This window comes from Micropterus dolomieu, linkage group LG06 (genome assembly GCF_021292245.1).
Source record: "Micropterus dolomieu isolate WLL.071019.BEF.003 ecotype Adirondacks linkage group LG06, ASM2129224v1, whole genome shotgun sequence".
NCBI lineage: Eukaryota > Metazoa > Chordata > Actinopteri > Centrarchiformes > Centrarchidae > Micropterus > Micropterus dolomieu.
Genome location: NC_060155.1, coordinates 22,908,354 through 22,931,213, shown reverse-complemented (window position 1 = coordinate 22,931,213; position 22,860 = coordinate 22,908,354). Strand labels below are relative to the sequence as shown.

At 45.2% G+C, this 22,860-nt stretch overlaps 3 protein-coding genes across 5 annotated transcripts in view; 2 read left to right on the top strand and 1 right to left on the bottom strand.

Annotated features, from left to right (window-relative positions):
* Window positions 1–6,334: 6,334 nt before the first annotated feature.
* Window positions 6,335–9,603, top strand: LOC123972834 (protocadherin-8-like). The gene is made up of 3 exons (XM_046052538.1): window positions 6,335–8,791; window positions 8,932–9,157; window positions 9,251–9,603. Exons 1-3 carry the CDS (start codon window positions 6,335–6,337, stop codon window positions 9,601–9,603), a joined length of 3,036 nt encoding a protein of 1,011 aa, XP_045908494.1.
* Window positions 9,604–11,465: 1,862 nt separating this feature from the next.
* On the top strand, window positions 11,466–21,198 carry LOC123972611 (leukocyte cell-derived chemotaxin 1-like). The gene is made up of 7 exons (XM_046052155.1): window positions 11,466–11,542; window positions 11,888–12,028; window positions 13,182–13,322; window positions 13,876–13,989; window positions 18,881–19,031; window positions 19,436–19,542; window positions 20,221–21,198. The coding sequence occupies exons 1-7, from the start codon at window positions 11,471–11,473 to the stop codon at window positions 20,443–20,445; spliced, it is 951 nt and encodes a 316-aa protein (XP_045908111.1). The 5' UTR covers window positions 11,466–11,470; the 3' UTR covers window positions 20,446–21,198.
* Window positions 21,199–22,125: 927 nt separating this feature from the next.
* Window positions 22,126–22,860, bottom strand: part of sugt1 (SGT1 homolog, MIS12 kinetochore complex assembly cochaperone) — a 22,655-nt gene continuing 21,920 nt past the window's right edge. For all 3 annotated transcript variants that reach the window (XM_046052658.1, XM_046052660.1, XM_046052659.1), the window contains exon 14: window positions 22,126–22,844. The gene's annotated coding sequence lies outside the window, so the exon portion shown is untranslated. The remainder of the gene's footprint in view (window positions 22,845–22,860) is intronic.

Here is a 22,860-nt window from a genome sequence, read left to right as displayed (position 1 = left end):
AAACTGAGTAGTACTTCTTCCACCACTGGTCCACAAGATCACTAATTTCTCATCAGTTAAGTGAACCATTTGGCCAGTAAAAGTCCTCCTTATAGATCCATGTAAGCCTCAGACAATATCCCATTGAGTGATGAATCATCACAGGCACTTATGGCTACCAACCTGCTTTTGATTACATCAACCTCCACACATCAAATGCAGCTCATGTGCAAACTGGTGCCTATTTTTTTAATGCATGTGGACCAAGCAAGAGGAGAGAAAAAAGGAGTCATAACTTCACATGAGTGATATGCAGACGTCTGCCATTCCCTCCCTCTATGCTTCTCTTAACTCATCCACCCCCATCTGTTCATCCAAAGCACGCCACAATCTGGCGCACTGCAACCATCAGGTGCGTGCACACACACACACACACACACACACACACCGCCCCCGAGCATTTCATTACCTTACGCACTAACTTTTAGTTAATTTTTGTCTTTAAAATAAGGAAATAAGACATTTAGAGAAACTTGTATTGTGAACCCCCCCCCCCCCCCACCGATTCTCCCAGTGCTAAAGTGAGACAGGGTCCAAAGTTGGTCCCGTGTAACTCCTCCATATATCGTTCCTTTATTCAGGCCTGATGTGTGAATCTTTATGTGCGCTCCTCCTGACCTCCCCTGAATCGCGCTCCAGAATGCCAGTGAGAAAAACAGCTCAAGACAAAAGCGGATGAGATTCAAAAGCAGGGAAAGAAGAATAAGAAGGGAGGTGGGAGGAGTTTGGAGGAAAAAGGGGCCGTGCGAGACTTTAAATCATCATTGCAAACTCATTAGAAAGCTGGCGGGGCCGGGCGGAGACTGCCGCACAGATTGCGCGCTCCCGAGCACAATACAGGTAATGAAGTGGAAGCTAAGAGGGAGTGTCCCTGCACAGATTTCTTTGCACTACTTACTTCACTGGCCCTAAAGTTTCCCCACAATCTGTGTGTGGCGTGTAAAAAGCTGCATTCATGAGATGTTAAATGCTTTGTTTGTCGGGAGGAATTTATTCAAAGTGTTGCAGCTATCAGCGACAGATGGGATGGAAGGTGATGGATCGGAGTAGAAGTTAACTAAAAGAAAAAGAGATGGAGAAAAGAGAATAAATGTTTAATGTGAATGGACGTTATCAATCTGGTGGCATTCTGTGGCATGTCCATGCCTGCTGCTCCATTCAGATCTGGGCCATGCAATTCACTGCCTGTTGCAATATTACATGCAGACTATTGGACCCCTGTTGGCACAATCAGAATGCAAAATGGTCTACCAGCATGCCTATTTATTCTAGTATTATCAGTTGTGTTGTTTTCCTTAGAACAAGCATATTTACACAGCAGTTTGGCGCAGATTCATCTAGCAATTTTTAATTGAAATGCATTCATTATTTAACAAGTTTATGTCATTGATTAAGGAACTGTGAGAAAATGATTAGGGGAGAGTTTTGTAATTTTTCTATTGGCTTAAGGTATGCTAGTCTGACCCCCTAGGGCAGGGGAGAGTTTTATTTTCCTCTTGTTCCAGTTCAAATATTATGGTGTAGATTGGTGTACATTATTATAACACTTTAACACTACTGCAGTCAACTGGTACAAGTGTTGGCCGTATTATTTTCACACTTTGTCGGTCAAGAGAAAAGTTTGAAGAAAACATTTTTTATCAATTAATCTGTTTTATGGATTCATCGATTAACCATACAAAATATAAAATGTCAGAAATCTAAAAATGCTCATCCCAACTTCTCAGAGCAAGGTGACATCTACAAATGCCTTGCCTGTCTTACAAACAGCACAACATCCAAATCTATAACAGTAACTATCATATAAAACTAAGAAAAGCATAAAATGATCATTCTGGAGAAGCTGGAACCAGATATTTGTTAGAGAATGACTCAAAATATGAATTCATTGTCAAATAGTGGATCAGCTAATTAATCATTTCAGATCTAGAAAATATTAATAACCAGGAGGAGGGTCTTTCTTTTTTTACAAACAGTCCATTAAGACACTTATTGAAACAACTTTCAAACAAGTTTCAACTCACGTTTTGCCTTTGAGAAATAACATTGGCCTATAACCATTTTCTATTGCATGTGGATATTTCACTGTGAATTGTTGTGACCTTCACAGAGTGCAGACTCTAAGTCTCAGTCTACTGCCTCGATTTTTTTTTACCTTGTAAGGACCACACAAAAGGACCTAATTAACCTGCACACCACTTTATCATGTATTCAATTTTGGACAAGAGTTTAGGAATAAAACAGGCTGAATGGGTGCATCAACACTCACACAGTGAAGTGCGATCCTCTCTTTAGGACCTATAAACAGGGGCAGTGACATAAGTTTCTCAAGTGTTGCACTCTGGAGCTGATGGACGCACTCACTCCTAATCGTTTTCATTAATAGTGCATAGATGAGGAGGCCAGACGAGCCCTGGAGTGCGCTTCTCCGGTGGATAGGCGATAATTGGATAATTAGTGCTGGGAACCAATTAGGACTCTGTGCTTGTGATGGCACGCGAGTTAAGCAAAGGTTAGCTGAGAGGGAAGAGGGGTGGGGTGAACAGGGTTCAACGCTGATCGATTACTTTAGACCCCCCCCCCCCCTCCCCCCCCACACACACACATCTCTCCTTTCTCACCCTCCTGCTCTCCTCTCCCCACTTTCTCCTTCTACCGCTTATCTGCTGGACAAAAGAGACCAAAACGCTTATTTCCATCTCAATGAGTTAAGCCCCAACAAGAGGCAGGGATCGGGCGACCAGCTTCAGACCGCAAATACCCGGCGATCACTAGAGCAAATGGGACCACAATGCTGAAGAAAAGAAAGAAAGGAGGAGAGGCAGGGAGAGGAGGGGAGAGGAGGGGGATCCTCTAAGGACATATTTATATATGTAAAAGAAAATGCTAATATGCCCCGTGAAGAATAGAGGGGATTTCGGAGACTCTCTCTAATTCTGCTATTGTTGAACTCGCGTGCAGACGGGCGAGATTGACACGGTGATCACGTGAGAGAATTATTTTTTTCTTTTAGGTGTGTGCCCTTCAGATGACAGCTTTGCTTTGGGGGGGGGCAAAAGCCCGACAAACATTGTAAGAAATTCTCCCTGTCTTCATAATGCACGCGCACATGCACGTGCGGACAGTTTAATCCGCGAGGCGAGACTCAACATAGTGTAATTTGCTTTTGATTGCTCTGTCTTTCTGTGTGTGTGAGAGAATGTTGAGCGGTATTAGAATACCATCAGAGTCCTGTCTACTCTAAACACATAGAGAAACGACAATAAACACGACGATTGGCGGAATAAAAACTGCCCCGCAGTGAGCATATCATTACTGTGTTTCAGCAGATCCTCCCTCTCTTCAACTTGGACAGAATGGGCTCTTCAAAATGCTTTAGAGTACAAAAAAATATATTTTGGATCAGACTTAAATGGTAAAATTACTTATTGTTGCAGCATCCAATTCATCAGAGTTAGGCTTCCTTATCTTTTATCATTATCAGTGCTCTTCAGAGGCTACTTTGCACCCTTGGCTGTAAATCATTTCCTAATGCTTTATATGTCAGCTATAACCATTAGTAAGAACATATTTGAAGGGTTGGAGATGCCTTTGGCTGGTGTTTATCATTTTCATTTGGTAATAATGCAGTTATGAATGTTGGCAGTGCATTAACAAAAGCTTAATAAATTGTTAATAAATACATTTTTGTCCATGCAAATGGTCTGCAACCCTTAGAAGGTAGTACCTTTCAGGTTGATGAATCTTTTCAGGTTGCGAAAATTTTTAAAGGGACTATAAGATTTTAAGAAATTAACTTTATCTCTAATCTCTCTAAAAAGAAAGCCCCCCTCACCCTGGTACAGAGACAGCTGTGCACCTCAATGAACCATGTTGCAAGTGAAAGTTGTCTTTTTGACTTAACTATTTCTGTAAATACTAACTATATTGCAAAAGAAGGCTGAAATAAAACGTAAATTTAGGATGAGAGAAAAAAAGACCCTCCCCAGGCCCAAAAAAGTCAGACCTCCACTTCCACTCCATCATTTTGTACTTCATACAGTCCAATCTTTAAAATATTTCCTGCCAACCCAAACATTTTTCTTATTATGGATTAGCCTATGACTGACATATAAAGAATATGCCCTATAAGTAAATTGCTTATAATAATTAATAACCCCATTAGCTATACTACTTCTTAACTCCTTATAATGATGATTGGAAAGTGTGGTACCAATATGTATGTAACAGCCCAATAAGGGCAGATAGTTTTGCTGTGGTGTCCTTAATTCACAGAATGGAGTCTCCTTATCATTAAGGACAGGCCTGACTGTGTCTAACTATGCAAGCTGCTTCACTAGATCTTGTCCATTCAGGTGTCTCCTATTTGACTTTCTGTGGCAGATGGGTTCTTTATAGAGCATGCCAACTGATATTAGCTTCTACTGCAAGGCAAGTGTTGCCCCTGAAAAAGCTGTGCGTGTGTGTGAGGGGGGGGGGGGGGGGGGGGGGGGGGGGGGGGGGGGGGGGGGGTAGCCTACGACAGAGAGAGAAAGAGAGACTGAGTCCAACGGGAAGAATGAGAAAATCTCATAAAGAGCCGTGACGGGGCCCTGGTCGCTTTCTAAATGTATTTTAATAGGAGGGACCCTGATGTCCAGGCCAATTCATCTCCCATCTCCTTGTAATGAAAGGAGTCGTGTCCGGGACCGGGGCAGATCTGGGGGAGCAGGGGAGCATGGGGATGGAGAGACGGTACAAAGGCTGCATGTGGCTTTGCCTCATTATGCTGCAGTTAGGCTGAGGGCTGCATGGAGGCAGCGGGGGTTACGGTCCCCACAGACGAGCTCAGGGGCCACAATACCGGCATGGACGGCTGCAAAGGGAGACCCTGCCAGGCCATTATCCCGCCACTACTAACGAGGGCTTCATACGCCTTTGATATAATCTCACTATTGAAATCCTGATAAATCCCCCCCTGCGTTTACAGCCAAATCCCATTTGTAACGGGTTCGTGGAAGACTGTGTGAGTGCGTGCGTGACCGTCTGTGTCTATCTGTGTGTGTGTGTGTGTGTGTGTATGTCGTCTTCACCTGCGTTTCTCTGTTCTGGCAGGCGAGGCCAAGGAGAGTCGCATGTTAAACCGGGCCGTTACAATGGCTTTAATTTAAAAAGTCCCCTCTCTCGCGCACAAGACATCTCGTGAGCCGATCTGAGCTGAGCCCGAATTAGAATTAAATCAATGTTTAAGTGGATATAGTCATTTTCTAGTCTCAGATATGATCAGATAGGCAAACAATTACTGGATTACAACACACTAGGGGGATGAATAATAGAAGGCAGAGCAAATTTATGGAATTTATTAATGAGAATAAAATGAGAACTAAAATGATGCTGTTACCACCAGTTACACCACATTCTTTTGAATGTCTGGCCCTGGCATTATTCTGCATGCTAAGCCGTCTCAGCATTATGGGTCCATCATAAATCCATTACGTGAAATCGTATCTGTCTGGGTGAGTGGATCAGGGCACTCTGGGGTTGGAGAAAAGGACAAATCACGTCATATTCTTGCATAGCCTACATGAAGTTATTTTCCTATCAGAGGTGGAAAGGTCAGAGGGGCAGCTCAGCCTGCCAGTGACTGCTGTTCCTTCAGTGGGTTACAGAGACACGTGCGTGGGGAACCAACCGAACAGTGTTTAAGCATAAATCTCCTTACACTGAAAGTGCGCCTAGCATCCTGAACAGATACTCCTATTCAAATGCTTTGTCCTCTAGCTCAGGGACACTGCGCATCTCTGTGCTCCCCCCATGTGTCGGTGCGCAGACTCATTTAACAGCCCGAGGAACATAAACAAGCAACGGAAACTATAGCTGTATTAAATCAAGCCCCGCATTTAGCCCACATATTGGGTGCCAAGTTTCTCCGCACAGCCCAGGAATCTCTAAACAGGGTTTAGAGGTCTTTCAGAAGTCCCCCATTTTTTTCCCTCTCAAAGCCCGGATTGGTCACAGTGCGGCTCATTTGCATGCCTCGCCGTATAAACCCTCCTGCAGACACTGCAGCCCTCTTGCGCTGAGAGAGCAGCACACCTCCAGTAGAGAGAGAGAGCGGAGCGCATCCACAGTGCGCATTGAAAGACATATGGAATATTTATTACAGGCTTTATACAAAAAAAATAATCAGTCCCAGAAAGTCGACAAGAGCGGGAGAGGAATAGCTTTTTGCAGGTGCGTTTGGTTTAAACTTTAAACCGAACACAGTGCGGACAGTTTGCTGAATTTCAGATTATTTTGGAGCGAAGGTGTCAAGATGGGAGGAATAGGGTGGAACGGGCTGTTGGTGCTAGTGTGCGTCTCTCTGGCAAGCCTGGCTGGTGTCACACAAGGAAAGACGGTGAAATATCAGACATTTGAGGAAGACGCACCAGGGACAGTGATTGGAAACTTGGCCAAGGACATCTCTTCCACTCCCTCTTCCTCGGGGGGTTCCAGGACCAATTTCAGGATGATGAAACAGTTCAACTCCTCTTTTATCCGTCTGAGGGAGAGCGACGGGCAGCTGACCATAGGGGAGAGGATAGACAGGGAGCGGATTTGCAAACACACCCTGCACTGCCTCATCGCTTTCGACGTGGTCAGCTTCTCCAAAGAGCAGTTCAAACTCATCCACGTGGAGGTGGAGGTCAAGGACATCAACGACAACTCCCCCGAGTTCCCCCGGAAAGAGTCGAGTCTGGAGATCTCCGAGAACACAGCGGTGGGCACACGGATCCCGCTGGACTTTGCCGTGGATGACGATGTTGGGGTGAACTACATCCAAAGCTACCAGATCTCTGTCAACAGCCACTTTTCAATCGACGTGCTCAGCAGGGCCGACGGGGTTAAATATGCGGAGCTGGTGCTCATGAAGGAGCTGGACCGGGAGACGCAGGCTTCTTACGCGCTGGAGCTGGTCGCAATGGACGGCGGCAACCCGTCCCGCACCGGAACAACGCGCATCAACGTCAAGGTGAAAGACTACAATGACAACAGCCCGGTGTTCGACAGGAACAGCTTCTCCGTGGATCTGCCCGAGGACGCACCGGCGGGCTCCCTCTTGCTGGACCTGAACGCGGAGGACCCGGACGAAGGGCTGAATGGCGAGGTGGTGTACGGGTTCGGTCACCAGGTGCCCACAGAAATACGACAACTCTTCAGAGTGGACAGGAAGACCGGACGGCTTACCCTGGAGAGCCCGATTGACTTTGAAAGTAAGAACACGTACGAGTTTGACGTCCAGGCCACGGACCTGGGTCCGAACCCGAGCCCGGCCATTTGCAAAATTGTAGTGCAGGTGCAAGACGTTAACGACAACGCACCGGAGATCTCCATCACCCCCATGACATCCATCACGGCGGGGATAGCGTACATCACCGAGGCGGCGGCCAGAGAGAGTTTCGTTGCTCTGGTCAGCACCTCGGACCGAGACTCCGGCGCTAACGGGCAGGTGCACTGCACGCTCTATGGACACGATCACTTCAGACTGCAGCAGGCCTACGAGGACAGCTTCATGATTGTGAGTACCAGTCCGTTAGACCGGGAGAAAATCCCCGAATATAATCTCACAGTGGTGGCGGAGGATCTGGGCTCCCCTCCCTTCAGGACCATCACTCAGTACACAATCAGACTTACAGACGAGAACGACAATGCTCCGGTGTTCAGTAAACCGGTGTATGAGGTGGCCGTGGTGGAGAACAACGCACCTGGCGCATACATCACCACGGTGGTGGCGCGCGACATGGACATGGGGTCAAACGGGAAGGTCAGCTACAAACTGGCGGACACATACTTCATGGGCTCCCCCATTTCCACCTTCGTGTCACTGGATCCCGCCAGCGGGTCGCTTTACGCGCTCCGGAGCTTCAACTATGAGGTGATGAAACAGCTGGAGCTCCGTATCACGGCCAGCGACGGCGGCTCCCCGCCCCTGTCCGGCAGCGCTAATGTCTATGTGAGGATAGTGGACCAGAATGATAATGCACCGGTCATCACTCAGCCGGCTCTCAATAACGGCTCCGCTGAAGTCCTCCTGCCCCGGGACGCACCGACCGGCTACGTCATCACCCGGGTGGAGGCGCGGGATGCGGATGAGGGCGTGAACTCAGAGCTGTCCTATGGGCTGGCCACAGGTGAACCCTCTGTGTTCTCTGTTAACAAAGCCACAGGGGAGATCTACCTCAACCAGGTGCTCAGCCACGACGTGGACGAAACCCTGAGCTTGACAGTCACTGTGAGTGACAACGGGAGGCCCGCGCTCACCTCCACCGCCACGCTCCACTTCCTCATCATCGCAGGCTCCCCGCCGAGTGACAGGACAGTGTACCAGCCAGGAAGCGGGGACGAGGTGCACGCGCAGTGGGACCTGTCGGTGGTAATTATCGTTGTCCTGGCGGGGAGCTGCACGCTCCTGCTGCTCGCCATCATCCTCATCGCCACCACCTGCAACCGGCGAAAGCGGGACAAAAGCGGAGAGGACAGCGACTCGTACGGGGAGAAGGGCACGCTGGAGCGGGGCCGGAACCATGTGGCGGACAACCCACTCCTGCCTCTCCACGGGGCCGGGGGTGGAGCGGGCTTTGACGGACACTCCTACAGCAGCCAGCCCGGTGGGTTCAACTCGGCTCACCCCGGGGGCAGCGACATGTGCTCAGCCTCAGAGGACGGCAGCGAGGTGCCCTGTGTGTATGACTCAGACAGCAACAACAAGCTCCGAGGGAATAAACACGAGGTGAGAGGCACCTTTGGGACACCATGTTCAAGAGGGGCGGGGAGGGGATGCATAGGGTGGCACACAACAATGAGCAATCTGCAATGTGTTCATCCAGCAGACACTAACCTCTGGTTTCTTTCTCTTCTCTCCTTCTGCAGGGCTACTCCACTCTGCCTGGCTATGGGAATGGCAAAGAGGCTGTGAGGCCCATCACTATCTGGAAGGGGAATTCTTACACCACCATCTCTGCCAGGGACCCGGCCTTCAGTGGCAAAGACAGTGGCAAGGGAGACAGTGACTTCAATGACAGTGACAGTGATGTCAGTGGAGACACAGGCCTGAAGAAAGATGGGGCGGTGGTTGCTCCCATGGGAGGCCAAAATGGTAAGAACAATGACACATAAAAATGGCTACATAAAATGATGTCTACCATGTGTTTTTTTCTAAGTCTAACTCAACTTTCTCTCTCTCCTTTAGGTCTGTGGGCTTGCACCAGTGAATGCAAGGTCCTGGGTCACTCAGATCGCTGCTGGAGCCCCTCAGCAGTAAGAGCCAACGCAGCACCCTCTCCAGCCCCAACCCTCTCTTCCTTCACCAACCTCTCCAAGACAGCCTCCCTACCCCGGGACCCCCACCGCCGGGACAACTACTACCAGGCCCAGATCCCCAAAACAGTGGGGCTGCAGAGTGTGTATGAGAAGGTGCTGCACAGAGAGTACGATTACGTCCTGGTCACCCCACCCAGGCCTGTGAGGGTGCAGGAGATCAGTGATATAACCATCCCTGCTTACACCCCCACCCCAACACACTGTCCCAACAATGACGTCTAAAACAGACACTACACACACACACACACCCAACCACACACACACACATACCTAAGCTCACTCTCAAAGAAATGTACAGTGTATTCAAAGTTTTAATTTATGATTCATTGAGAATAATGTAACTTTTAGAAGTTATTTGTTGCTGTGGAGAGTGTGCACATATAAGTTAAAAGCCTAATATTTGTGTGTTTTTGTTTTATTGTAAAAGCCACATTTGATGTCCATTCAATCACTTTACGACATTTTGTTGGACATGAAGTGTATCATATGCAAGTTTTGTACATACAGAGATTTTATTTTTTATAAAACTAATAATTAAGCAAAGATATGTAAATATGAATTGTAATTATTGACCTTTACGCACGCTGAATATTTAAAATGGCCCCAGAAACTGTGCAGTTTGAGGGCCTGAGACCCACAATGTATCAAGTTGATAACTATGTCTGAAATTATTTGAATGCAATAATAAGTAAATTGTACAGTTTTTTTAATCATCACACTATTCTGAGAGAAAATAAACTTTGAAATACTGTTCTAAAAATGTGTGTTTGTTCAGAAAGCTCATGATGCAGGTGGAGGTGAACAGGATGTGTGTGAATGCCTTGCAGGAACAACAGTCTGGCCACTCGCTAGTAAAAGCCAACAGGCGTCGCTGTTATTGCAGTAGCGAGCCTCTGTCCTTGCAGCCCACCGAAGAAGGTCAGTTTAGTTTTTTCTTTTGTGAGTACTATTTTGCTGGTGAGATGCCAGAGCAGACGCCAAGGTTTTCTAGCAAATCACTCTGTCACCTCATGCATATCAAGAGCGAGGTTATTCTTTCTCATTTTCACGGACGTAATAACTACATTTTACTGCCTGAGGCCTGCATGTTAATATGAGAATTAAAGCTATGCTCAGGTTTCCATTACATAAATTGCACTTGCCACATATGCTACATAATGACACTGACTATGTGTTAAGGCGCAACCACTGTTGGTCTCCAAAAAAAAAAAAAGCTTTCATACATGAGAGGAAGTCTAACTAAGGAGAGTTGAAAGGCATTCAAACATAGGTGATTTCTGTCAAAGAACATGGCATCTTTGTGAGCAAATCCTCCTGCTATCCTGTGAGGATGTTTTTTGTCTATCTGCCAAAAGCGCACGATGCGCCCCTTACGTAATCCACCCCACATTATCATTCATGCGTTCAGGGCATTTTTCATAAGAGCAACGCAGTTCTGGACTCTGATATAGAAGGTATAGGGAAATATGACTCAAGTCTGTACAACAAGCAGCCGCTTTTTTACACTGTAATGTAAGCATACTGTTTCCAAGCTGGAGAAAACATGCGACATTCCGCCAGTCACCTTTGACCTGCAACCGTCTGAAAAGGCGCTGAGAGAGAGACGGGAGGAAGTGAAGGGGTGTGCAAAGGTGATTAGAGGAGACAACCTCACCCTTTCTTCATCATCTTAATTGCGGAATGGATCTTAGTCTACCCACAGAGTCTGTCATAAAGCTTAATGATATGAAATTCCGAGGATCATAGCAGGGATCAAACTCATGTAAGTTACATGAGCAGCCTATATGATCTTCAAAGGGAAAAACTGATGAATGCTTTTTTTTCCCTGGAAGAAAGCATAACATTTCGCTTAAATGAGTGGTTGCTCAGACTGCGGTGGGGTTATGTTTTACCTTTTTTTGTTTTTATCTGAAGCCACAGAACAGCACTACAGCATGAAACACGGCCTGGCAGTATGAATACGCAGAAGTGCCCATCCTCCCCTTTCTTAGAGAGAGAGAGAGAGAGAGAGAGAGAGGGAGGGAGGGAGGGAGAGAGAGAGAGAGAGGACTTAGTGGACTGGGGTTTTCTCAGGTGTTTGGCTCCAGTCATGGCCGGGAGCTCAGAGAAAGTACCGATCGCCTCGGCGGGACCAGAGGACCTACAGCAGTTCATGCCTCCGGTGAGTTTTCAAACAGACCACTGCTCCTCAATGTGGTCGGATTAAACCGGGATACGGAGGATTATAATACAGGTTATTGTCGGTGCATCTGTGGGGCCAGTCACAGGCCAACCTTTATTCGGTTATTGACTTTTCATAATGCTTGATAGATGACCATAAAAATACCCTGTAGCTGTCAGTGCAGTGACGGGAGTTACCTTTGGCAGCAAACTATTTCAGAAAGGTAACCTATCATTGGGTTGTCAGAACTCGTTTTAAGCATGTAGCCTACATTTTTAATCTACCAGGGTGATACTGTGTATGTGGACATGTTGTCATTGTTTTGGTTTGTTTGTTTTACCATAGGCCTACTCAGCCGTAGCTGTGAAGCCCACCGCCACCGGCCGCCTCCTGAAGGCCGGCATCGCGGTGCTCATCGCCGGGGCCCTCCTACTGCTACTGGGCGCAGTGGGAGCTTTCTACTTCTGGAACAACAATGAAAAACACGTAAAACTAATATTTATCGTTTCTGTTACTTACACTGCAAAAAATAGTCTAAGGGACAGTTATTGTGGGGAGGGGGATCAAAATATTCATTCTAAATTTATACTACAAAAAGACTTTCAGGATTTTATCAGTGTGTACACTGGTGGTGCACATTAAGTTCCACTGAGATATTAAGGTTTAGGCTAATTGAGGCACACATTTAAACAAGTTGTGCCAATTCAACACTGTTTTGTCAGTTTAAAGAAAGCATTACCACAGGGAAGGCTTTTCTTTTTTACAATGTGAAACACAAGGATCAGCCTCCTCTAACCATCCCAATCATTTTTTAAAGTCCCTATGACTTTTCATCAAAATTCAAATCAAACTCCATTTGATCTGCTAGATAATTCCTTTTGGTCCAGCGTAGTTTCACTGTACTTAAAAACTTTCCTAAAATAAGTGCCACTGCCATAGAAGAAAACTGCTCTCATTATCAGAACCTATAAAAATAATATGACTAAGAAATTCTTGTGAAGTGAAATTAATTTGCCAGTGGAGCATTTTTAACTTGTTTGAATTGAAAGGAGACTCAATACTGGAGTAAAGTAGTTTTTCCCCATGTGGATTTTTTTTTTCTTTTTGCAGTGTAGGCAAACAGTAAAATGTAAATTAAACACTGCAGTTCTATGGGTCTGATTGGTGAATAGAGGCGTTGTGTGTGTATATGTGTATGTGTGGTGTGTGTTGGAGGATCCTGGCACGGTGGAGAGGGGTGGGGATGAGGGGCCTCTTTGGTCCGGCTGATGCTCCAGGGGCAAGAGGTGGAAGAGAGGACAGGGAACATGTAGCTTTCTGAGTGTTTTTCTTTCCCCAATATGAAGTCAGAAAATGCTATTAAGCCGTGATGAAACGGCTCTGTAGAAGGATCATCATCACCCAGAGATGTGCGGACTGTGTTTTTCTGACCAAGTCTGAATGAGCGTGTGTGTCTGAAAGAGAAATCCTGAAAAGAGAAGTCGTGTGAGCGAAAAATCATAGGGTAAGATTGGACAAGGAGGGTGAAGAAGAGTGTTGAAAGAGAGAGCGCTGGGGGTGGGGTGACTCTCAGGACTCTCATACCTTACATGCCAGTCTGAAACCTTGTGTGTGTGTGTGTGTGTGTGTGTGTGTGTAGGTCTACAATGTCCACTACAGCATGAGCATCAATGGAAAAGTGGAGGAGGGTACAATGGAGATCGATACAGCCAACAACATGGAGAGATTCAGCACCGGCAGTGGGGCGGACGAGGCCGTAGAGGTCCATGACTTTGAGATTGTGAGTTGGATCTAAAAATAATCAAAAATATCAGGAGGTTTCAGGTAAAGGCAGAAAACCAGATCCAACAACACAGTGATCAGCATTCGCTGAGCAACAGGCGATCAAATTTGTTAAAGACCCTTGTGAAGATTGGCTCATTGCAGCAGCAGTGAAATTAAGAACAAGTAGCCATGTTATCTTCCTTTGGGCCAATCAGTGTCAAGATGCATCGTCTCTGCAATTTTCATTAAATGCGGACTGGTGGTTTTTGACCTTTAATTAAAACACCCCAATCAGGCCAATCAGACAAGTGAAGCAGCAATTTTGACCTTTTAACTATTAAAATTTTGACCTTTAATCATAGTGTCCCTGTGAGTGTAACTTTTTTTTATAGAACATAGCGCAAAAAAAGCTGCTTTGCCTCAGCTGTTTTATTTATTTACATTTTATGTACAGCTCTATAGTCCAAGATACCCGCAGAGTGCTGAGGACAACACAGCAACTGGAGTATTAATGAGTTCTAACTTTCAGCTTTTTGTTTGTGACCCCTTCTCCTTCCTGACCTCACTAGGGGATCACAGGGATCCGGTTCTCAGGAGGAGAAAAATGCTACATCAAGACCCAAGTGAAGGCTCGCCTGCCTGATGTGGAGGCTCTCAACAAGGACTCGATGACATTCGACCTGGTGGGTTGGTCCTGTCTGTCTTATGTCCTGTGAAAGCATGTTATATGAGACGAGTGACACAACTCTCATGTCTTTATGATAAATATAGCTACAGCCAGCAGCAGGTCAGCTTACCTTGGCATAAAGACAGGAAATGGTGGGATACCACTAACGTTTCTCTGTCAAAAGGCAAACAAAAATCCACCTACCTGCACCTCTAAAGCTCACTAATTAATACACATAATATCTCGTATGTTTTATACAAAAACCAAAGTGTGAAAATGACAATTTGTGGGTTTATAGGGGGTTATGTGCTGGACTAGTTCTTAGCTGGGCAAATGCTAAGAATTTGTATGGTAATCCTCTTCATTTCTAACCACTGAGCTCCCTCTGAACAGTCTCCTCTCCCAAAACACTGAAGGGGGTTTGAACGTCTGTGTCTTGATGTAGTATTGGTTGTCCTGATTAGAGGTAAAATGGTCAACAGTAATGCCTGTTAAAGTACCTGGAACTTGTGTTTAGTATCGCCTCCTGAGCACTGCTGAGCTTGAGTTCCAGAAACTTGTTCCCACAGCGCTAGGAGAACAGTGGAAACAAAAGCAGACTCTGTGCCTGGGAGTCCCACACTCAACAATTTGTATTTTTAGCTATGCTGACAGCGTGGCTCTGTGGCAATGTCTGACTGTCCACCACTTTGGTGTCACTTTCGCGTGTCATTTCACGCCGTTTCTGCACAGTAGAAGTCAATGCAGTCTAAACGGCTTTATTCACACGCCTACTGTCACAGGTAAAATCAGCATATGTGGGATATAAATAGCCATGAAAGTCCGACACTAAGGTGGTGGAGGGGTGTTCGGGTGGATAGTAAGTTGATCCCTGACCCAGGAGACCGACGGTCATAACATTCATTAAAGTTATGTAGCTTAGCATGCTACATCGTTACTCATGTAAGCTACGTTATGTTTGCTACGTTACGTTAGCTGGGTTAAAGTTTAAGTAACTAGCGAGCTAGTTAGCTAATGATGCTAGTATTAACATCCACCCCCCACCACCGATGTACTTTACTGCTAACCTATGGCGTTATGTGTGTGTCACATTCCTGAGAGCACAGAGCAACATTCATGCGTGCACAGTTTCACTTTAGTGAGCACACAAGTTATACTTTGAAGAGAAAATATACATTTGAGTGAACAAAAATCTGTTTGTGCAAGCTCAACTCTGCCTGCGCGTTCGCAGTCTCTGCTCTGCACTCCACTCTGCCCTCACTCAACCTGGCACAGCGTTACAATGTGCCACAAAACCAGCCAATCACAGGCTTAGAGAAAGTTACCCTGATTGGCCGCTAGAATCCACGAGAGGAAAGGGAAGGATTTTTGCTTGGATGGCAAATTGCATTCTGGGTTTTATTATCAAGTAGGCCTTCCTCCTTCTGTTATTTATTTATTTATCAGAGGTAGCTGTATAAGAAGAGGAAATACATAAATAATAACAAAGAAATGACATAGCAAAATAAATAAAAAGGGTAACGTGGATTCAAAGTAATATATCATCTGTCCAAAAGAAATTTGTCAAACACACAGTTAGTCTTGATTGCCTTCTTGTTCTTAATGTTTTTAATTGTGGTGCTATATTGATGCAGTTCTTGGAGAAAGTGTCCAAAGTGTGGTTTGGAGTCAGTCCATTTTTTCTTGTGGATGTGGATTATATCCAATAATACCAACTTTTTCCTTTAAAACTTTCTTTCAAAACATATAAGAATGTCTTTTTCCTGAAGTTGAAATGTTTGTCCAGTTTTCCTTTTCATAAAAAGTTCAACATCCAACCAAAAAAATTCTACAGTATATACACTGATAAAACAAACGACAAATATTATATTATTCTTCATGTAATTGACAGAAAGTGCAAGAATACTCAATATTCAATCTAAATCTCTCAAATGTCATTTTTACCGGATACATATGATGTAATATCTTAGAGGAAGGCCTACTTGATACTATCACCTAGAATGCAATTCACCATCCAAGCGAAAATCCCTCCCTTTCCTCTAGTGGATTCTAGCATCCCAATTGGATACAAAACAGCCAATCAGGGTAACTTTCTCTAAGCCTGTGATTGGCTGGTTTTGTGGCACATTGTAACGCTGTGCCAAGTTGAGCGAGCTCAGAGGCAGAGTGGAGCGCAGAGCAGAGACTGCAGCGCAGAGCAGAGACTGCGAGCAAGGAGACAGAGTTGAGCTTGCATAAACAGATTTTTGTTCGCTCAAATGTATTGTATGTATGTATCTATAGTTGTGTGCTCACAAAAGTGAAACTGTGTGCGCACTAATGTCCCTCTGTCCTTTCAGGAATGTGACACACAAATAACGACATACTAACCTCAACCATCATTAATTATATGTCGACCGGTTAACCATAGAGCTGTGCCGATCGTCCGTCTATAGGGACTGAACAGCGTAAAAATGACACACGAAAAGCTTAAAATGTCCAAAATGTCCTTAAAAGTGGGGTGCTATTTATACGCCATTCCATGATATCATGTTGTCTTCAGACTTTCATGCTCCCCAGAGGATGAATCCTATTGACTTTGGTGATCCTGACACCTTTTCTCTAGCACCACCAGCAGGTCAAACATTTTCACTTCTCCAGTGAAATATCTCATCTACTAGATGCATTGGCCCAAAATACGGTACGCACATTCATGTCACCCACAGGATGAACTGTGTTCACTTCAGTGATCCCTCCATTTTTCCTCTAGCACCATCATCAAGTCTAAATTTCTGCTTGTCCGATACTTTGTGACCAAATACCTGCAAAACATTCAGGCATCAGCTGAACTTTAGTGCTAATTAGTAACACCCTAAACTAAGTTGATGAAGAGGGTGAACATTAAACCTGTTAAACATCAACATGTTGCATCGTCACTGTGAGCACATTAGCATGGTGCTGTCAGCATTTAGGTCAGTTCACCGCCTTGGCCAAGTATAGTTGTTTAGCTGATTAATCAGAAATGAGTTTGAACAGTTTCCCCATTAACCTTCTCAAAAAGTGCTGCAGAGAATCTGTACCAAAATGTATTACAACTTGTAACATTTACGGCTGCAGATTTTGCAGCTGGAGAAACTTATATTAATGACTTACTGACATTTAAAACTGCAGAATTGATGACTCATCCCCCTTTATGAACGGCTTCCTGACTTTCTAATCAAACTATCAAATCTAAAGATACAAATGTTACTAGGTCATTAATAAAGGGCCAAGGGTTTTTCAGTAATAATAATAGTTATAATAGACAGACACAATAACAACACAGCTAAAAAGACAATTCAAGTTATGCCAGAGGAGTATATACATCAAGGGATTTGTCAAACCTGGCTAACCCAAAACATTGCTCTTAAAAAAAGCTGATTACTGATTACTAAAAGGCAATAATAACAGTTTAATTAGCCCATTTATAAAGCCTGTATAAACCCTTAAGTATTTATTACTAATACTAAAAGTTGTATTACTGCATTGGTTATTCTTTGCTGAGCTTTAGAGATACACTACAAGCTCTCACTTTGGATGTACAGCTAGTTTATGCTGAGGTATTAGCATGAATCACCCGAGTTAATGATCTACCAGAAACACATGGGTAATTTCCATGTGTGGGTTCCCATCACTTAACAGATTGGTGGATTTTATTAAATTAAATTAAAAAATTGAACAAAAAAACAACAGACGACTACACTGAAAATACCATATGTGCATGTGTGGACTGTGATCTCAATACACCAGCTCCTGTGACTGCTGATGATTAAGATCATTTAGCTCTGCATAAGCCTCACATCCAGATAAATCCACATCACAAGATTTGCCCTCGTGAACGCACACGCACATAAACACACGCAAATGCACAATTAATTATCACGCAGGGCTGCTCTTATTGCCTCTCTCTGCCTCATAAAAGATCATTTATTTCACGTTTGTGCTTTTGTGTGTGTTTGTGTTACTGCCTCTCTTTGCCTCATAAATGATCGTTTGGTTCATGTTTGTGTGAGTGCGTGTGTGTGTGGGGATGGGAGATGTTGTTATAATGGTTGCTGCAGGCTGGTCATTTGCTATAATTTAGAGTGATGCCAAATATGGGTTAGATAAGCACGCACGCACGCACGCGCGCACACACACACACACACACACACACACACACACACACACACACACACACACACACACACACACACACACACACACACACGTGCTGCCATCCAGAGAGCGGGTCAGATAAAGTCTTATCAGTCGAGCAGTTGAGAAGGACCCCTGCTTTTATTTGTCCCTCCAGCAAATCATTTGAGCAGGAGAAAAAAAAAAGAAAACGGCATTTGTGGAAGGTTGGAGGATAACATTCCCTAAACATGGCTGTGACTAGTGCAGTGCAGCCCCCAGGAACAAATGCCTCTGGGCAAAATCATCCCCACAGAATTCGTCTTTTACCGGCAGGCTGTGGATACAGAGTATGCATGTTTACACAGTCTCTCCTCTGAAAACCTCATTAGTTTATCTGCAGAAACCTGCAAATTTAGGCCATCCAATCTCTCCTTCCCTTCAGATCTTGATGAGTCCTGACATTGTGTATACAGCTAAATGTTTGCGCAAAGGGAATCTGTATACTAAAGCCTCAAGGGCTTTATTTTTACTACTTGATTTTATGTTGTTATAAGGAGCATTAACAGCGCAACATTAATGTAGATTAGATTCGGACAGGATGCAAAGACTGTGGGCTATTTAAAGGGGAAGGCTAGTAACAAGATATATAAACAAGTATGATATCATGCCTTCAGCAGCAAGGGACGTCTTCAGATGTTCTGTTACAAGGTGTGTTTGCTTCTGCACTGGGTGTCAGCTCACGTCTACTCACCTTCTTCACCTTCTTTAAGGAGGACGAGGTGATGCCAGCCAAATTTGAGGATGATCTGATCTGGGTGGCGGCTGACACTCCCCTCTCGGACTCCGCCTTCCTCAGCAACAAGATCAAGGATCTGTGCGGAGACCTGCCAATCTTCTGGCTCCGTCCCACCTACTCAACCAGTAAGCAATCAGACAGCTAGTGGTAAAGATATGAAAATGTGGATCCAAAGTAAAACCCTCAATTTTTGTAAGGCTATGCGAGTTCTTTTCACAAAACAAAGAGGATATGGGTCAAACGGTCTCAATAATTTCCATTTAACATCGCAGTTGTTTAAGCCACAGAAAGAAAAACAGGCTTAAAAGAAAAGCAGGAGTCCTTTTGAAGTTCCTGAGCTCCCGAGTGTACAATTTTTAGCAAGCTGGGAGGTCAAAAGTTCTCAAAACACAATTTTTATTCTACTTCATCTGAGGACTTCAAAATGCTGCCAGAGAAACGGCTGTGCAATCAGGAGCCGAGCCACATTAGTGCCACTCCGCTCCTAAATTTGGTCTGCTGTCAGATACTGAGACTGTGATGTGTGCAGGCGGACAGAGGAAGAGGAGGGCCGCCCTCCGCCAGCGCCGCCAGGCAGCCGTGGAGGGAGAGCAGGAGGGCGTGGAGGCAGAGTTCAACCCGGAGAACCCCTATATGGTGAGTCACGCAAACAAACTCACACGTTCTTCTTCTTCTGTTGTGTTTACGTCCCTCCACAGTGTCCGCGACTGTCCGTTCACATCTGAGGGCTACCTGAGAGGGCTTCTGCTGAGGAGAGTTTCTCACAGCTGTGCGAGCGGCAGCAGATGCCGGGGTCACGGCGGAGGGACCCGAATTGTCACTGCAAATCTGAGTGTATGCGTGGGTGTTTTCTGTGCACGCGTTTTCTATGCGAGGCTGTCTGAGCCTGTCCAAAGCTTTCCTTTCAGCATTGAGGCTGTATGAATAATTCCTCAACACCCCCCCTCCCTTTCCCCTGCTGAGCACACACAGACTGCCATACATACACACCCCAATGCCCTCCATCCTCACCCCTTATGTTGGGCCCCATTTTTCCTAATCCCTCTCCCTTCTCACTCCGAGCATCCCCCAACCCCTGCTACACACTCCTGACAACCACAGAGGGGGCTAAACAGCAAGTACGGCGATGAAAAAGAAAATATTTGACAACAAAAAACCCACATCTGACAAGATCCCCTCCTCCCCATCCAGCTTGTCGGAAATCCATTTTTAATTGGTTTGAAATGAGGGCTCTCCGCCGCTAAAGACACAGAGCGTCACACAAACACTGTGTAGGCCTACACTCTGACCATTGTCCTCTTTGTCTCACCTCAGAGAGGTCTCGAGGGCGAGGAGGACACCATGAACATCAACCCCATGCTGGACCACCAGGGTGTGTGCTGCACGGAGTGCCGTCGCAGCTATACCCATTGCCAGAGGATCTGCGAGCCGCTGGGAGGGTATGAACCGTGGCCGTACCACTACAGAGGCTGCAGGGTGGTCTGTAGAGTTATCATGCCCTGCAACTGGTGGGTGGCACGCATTCTGGGTCTTGTGTAGACACCCCCGCCCACCTGGGAGATGGGTTAAGAGGGAAGAAACTAGGGAGGGATGGGGATCCAAGGGAAGGAAAACGTTTAGGAAAGTGAGATGGGGGTTGCTTATCGTCATCTCCTGTAGTTACCTGTTGGTCTGAGCAGATTCGCAGGGAATGAACAGCATCAGAAAACCGTGTCCACACATTATAAATGCATCGCACAGAATCTAGGACAGACACGATCTCACATGTAAAGGTATGCAGTAGCTGCTCACTGCACAGCTTGTCTTGTTTTCGATTTAGACAGACGATTTAGATTTATAACAGAAGTTATGATATGAAACATCCAACAAACCCGCTTTCAAATAAAAGCATCGACATCTATTGACACCAAGATTCATATCACACAAATATAACGCCACCTGTTTATCTATAGGAAAAGTAAGCTTGTTTTATAGAGCTCGTTATCATTCCTTTGCTTTCATTCTTCGCGTTTTGCTGATGTAAATAAATGTATAGGATGCAAAGTATGTTAATAGCAGTCAGCTGGCTAAAACAGCATCCATTGTTTAACTTGGCATCACTTCAGTGAGAAATATTTTTGACTCCTGTGTTTTTAATTTTCTTTTCTTTCCTTTCCCTATTTCGTCCTCAGGAGTAGCTCTCATTAAAACAATGTACTGTTCTCTCAGAAACTTTCATCTAAATGTATTTTCATCTGCAGTGAAGAAGCTATCTCAAAGTGCAATATCACTGAATAAACTTTTTTAAGTAAACTTTAAGGTGTCACCCCTCTTTTTTTGTTAATGACCCAATGACTTTATATCCTATTTGTAAACACTGAGTTTATTTGGGAACCCCCCCCTCTTCTTTCTCTATTGCACACTCAAAAGACACTTTTCAGCTCTGAGATGTGTCACATCTAGTAGCTGCTCCAAAGGGATGAGCAGAATGAAGTTTCCAGAGTTCTTTAATGTTGGGAGTTGCAGCTCTAGAACTCTTTAATGAGACTAAAGACTCTGTAGCCGTCACGCTCCCAGATCTTACCCACGATGCAAAGCGCTTAGCTCTTTTTGATGTCACAGAGCCGCCTCAGGCAGGGGTAGGGGGTAAGGATGGGGGCGGTGTGTTTGTGTGTGTCAAGGATAGTGGAGGAGTGTGTGTTTGTGTGTGTTGTGAAGCTAAGAGTTTCATCCAGAGCCACAAACGGGCGTTTGATCATCACGAGAGATGAAACGATGTGTGATGAATTTAACACTTAACTCAGTGCGAGAGGCTTGATGATGCGGTTAGGAGGCTGATCCATATTAATGCTCTCTCTTGCAGCAGGACGCCTCCTCACAGCTACAGCTGCCACATATATGTGGTTGGAGAACAGGGGAGGCGCCTGCTCTCCCACATCTGTGACTGTAAATCACCACTACACCTCAGGGCTGCATCCTTGCCTGCTGGCCAAGAGGCTGCAAGGCTCTCCATCTTGATACCAATCGAACTGCGATATGTAAACTGTATCCTCAGGCTGTCAGCCATATCTGAGCTGCCTGCACTCCTATCAGTGATGCCACATTTCATTCCTCCCAGCACACAATCACAGAGCATGGCCTCCACGTCATGATATATTGCCGTTTTTCGCACCTTCTGAGACTTTCAAACCTGTCCAACACAGCTTCCAGAGACAACAAACCGTAACACACGAAACAAAGTTTGTGAGCCAAACAACAAATCTTTTTATTTACACTGAAGCTTGAATCACACTGAGGGACCGGACGGTGCTAAGCCACTGGCTGACATGTCACACACATTCCAGAAGTCGGTTTCGCTGTTGACTTTTGTGTGAGTACAGAAGAAGAAGAAGTGCAATCATAGTTCTAATTTAAACATCTCAATTGGTTCTTATTCTTACTTTTTGTGTAACATTTTTATACAACTGCTGAAAATAGGTTGTCATAAAAGGCTCCCAAATAGAAAGGCTGTGGGCGTTTTGAGAAAAACCAGGAGAGGCAGAGGAGAGAAAAGAAGATGGATGCTCTAAAACCAGATCTGAAAGTTGAACTGAAGCATTTCAGGTGTGTCAGTCACATTTTAATCCAGACCGTAGTACCCTTTTGAGTCCATGGGCCGTTACAAATCTGGTACTGTAACTAAATCAGATTATTCAAATGAACTGACCCTGTCTGGTAGTAATTTATTGCAGAGAGTAGGCTGTGAGTGATTTGGTCCAGTGAAAGTGGGACCACCAAGCCTCCCTGCACTTAGTGAAAACACCAGAGCAACGGCACAACTGAGAGGTTGGGAAGAGGAGGAAGAAGAGTGGCCATGAAGTCTGTAGGGCAACGAGGACTCCTGCTGGAATTCGGATGGACAAATGTGAAGAAAGATGATGTCAAGCAGAGGACAGAAAGGAGAAAGAAAGAGTGGGGGGGGGGGGGGGGGGGGCA

Bases quoted from the DNA above. Each gene is read 5' to 3' on its own strand.
- LOC123972834 (XM_046052538.1), top strand. From the start codon at position 6,335: ATGGGAGGAATAGGGTGGAACGGGCTGTTGGTGCTAGTGTGCGTCTCT. The intron at 8,792-8,931 runs GTGAGAGGCACC...CTCCTTCTGCAG, and splicing joins TCCGAGGGAATAAACACGAG to GGCTACTCCACTCTGCCTGG. The intron at 9,158-9,250 runs GTAAGAACAATG...TCTCTCCTTTAG, and splicing joins TCCCATGGGAGGCCAAAATG to GTCTGTGGGCTTGCACCAGT.
- LOC123972611 (XM_046052155.1), top strand. From the start codon at position 11,471: ATGGCCGGGAGCTCAGAGAAAGTACCGATCGCCTCGGCGGGACCAGAG. The intron at 12,029-13,181 runs GTAAAACTAATA...GTGTGTGTGTAG, and splicing joins GGAACAACAATGAAAAACAC to GTCTACAATGTCCACTACAG. The intron at 13,990-18,880 runs GTGGGTTGGTCC...ACCTTCTTTAAG, and splicing joins ACTCGATGACATTCGACCTG to GAGGACGAGGTGATGCCAGC.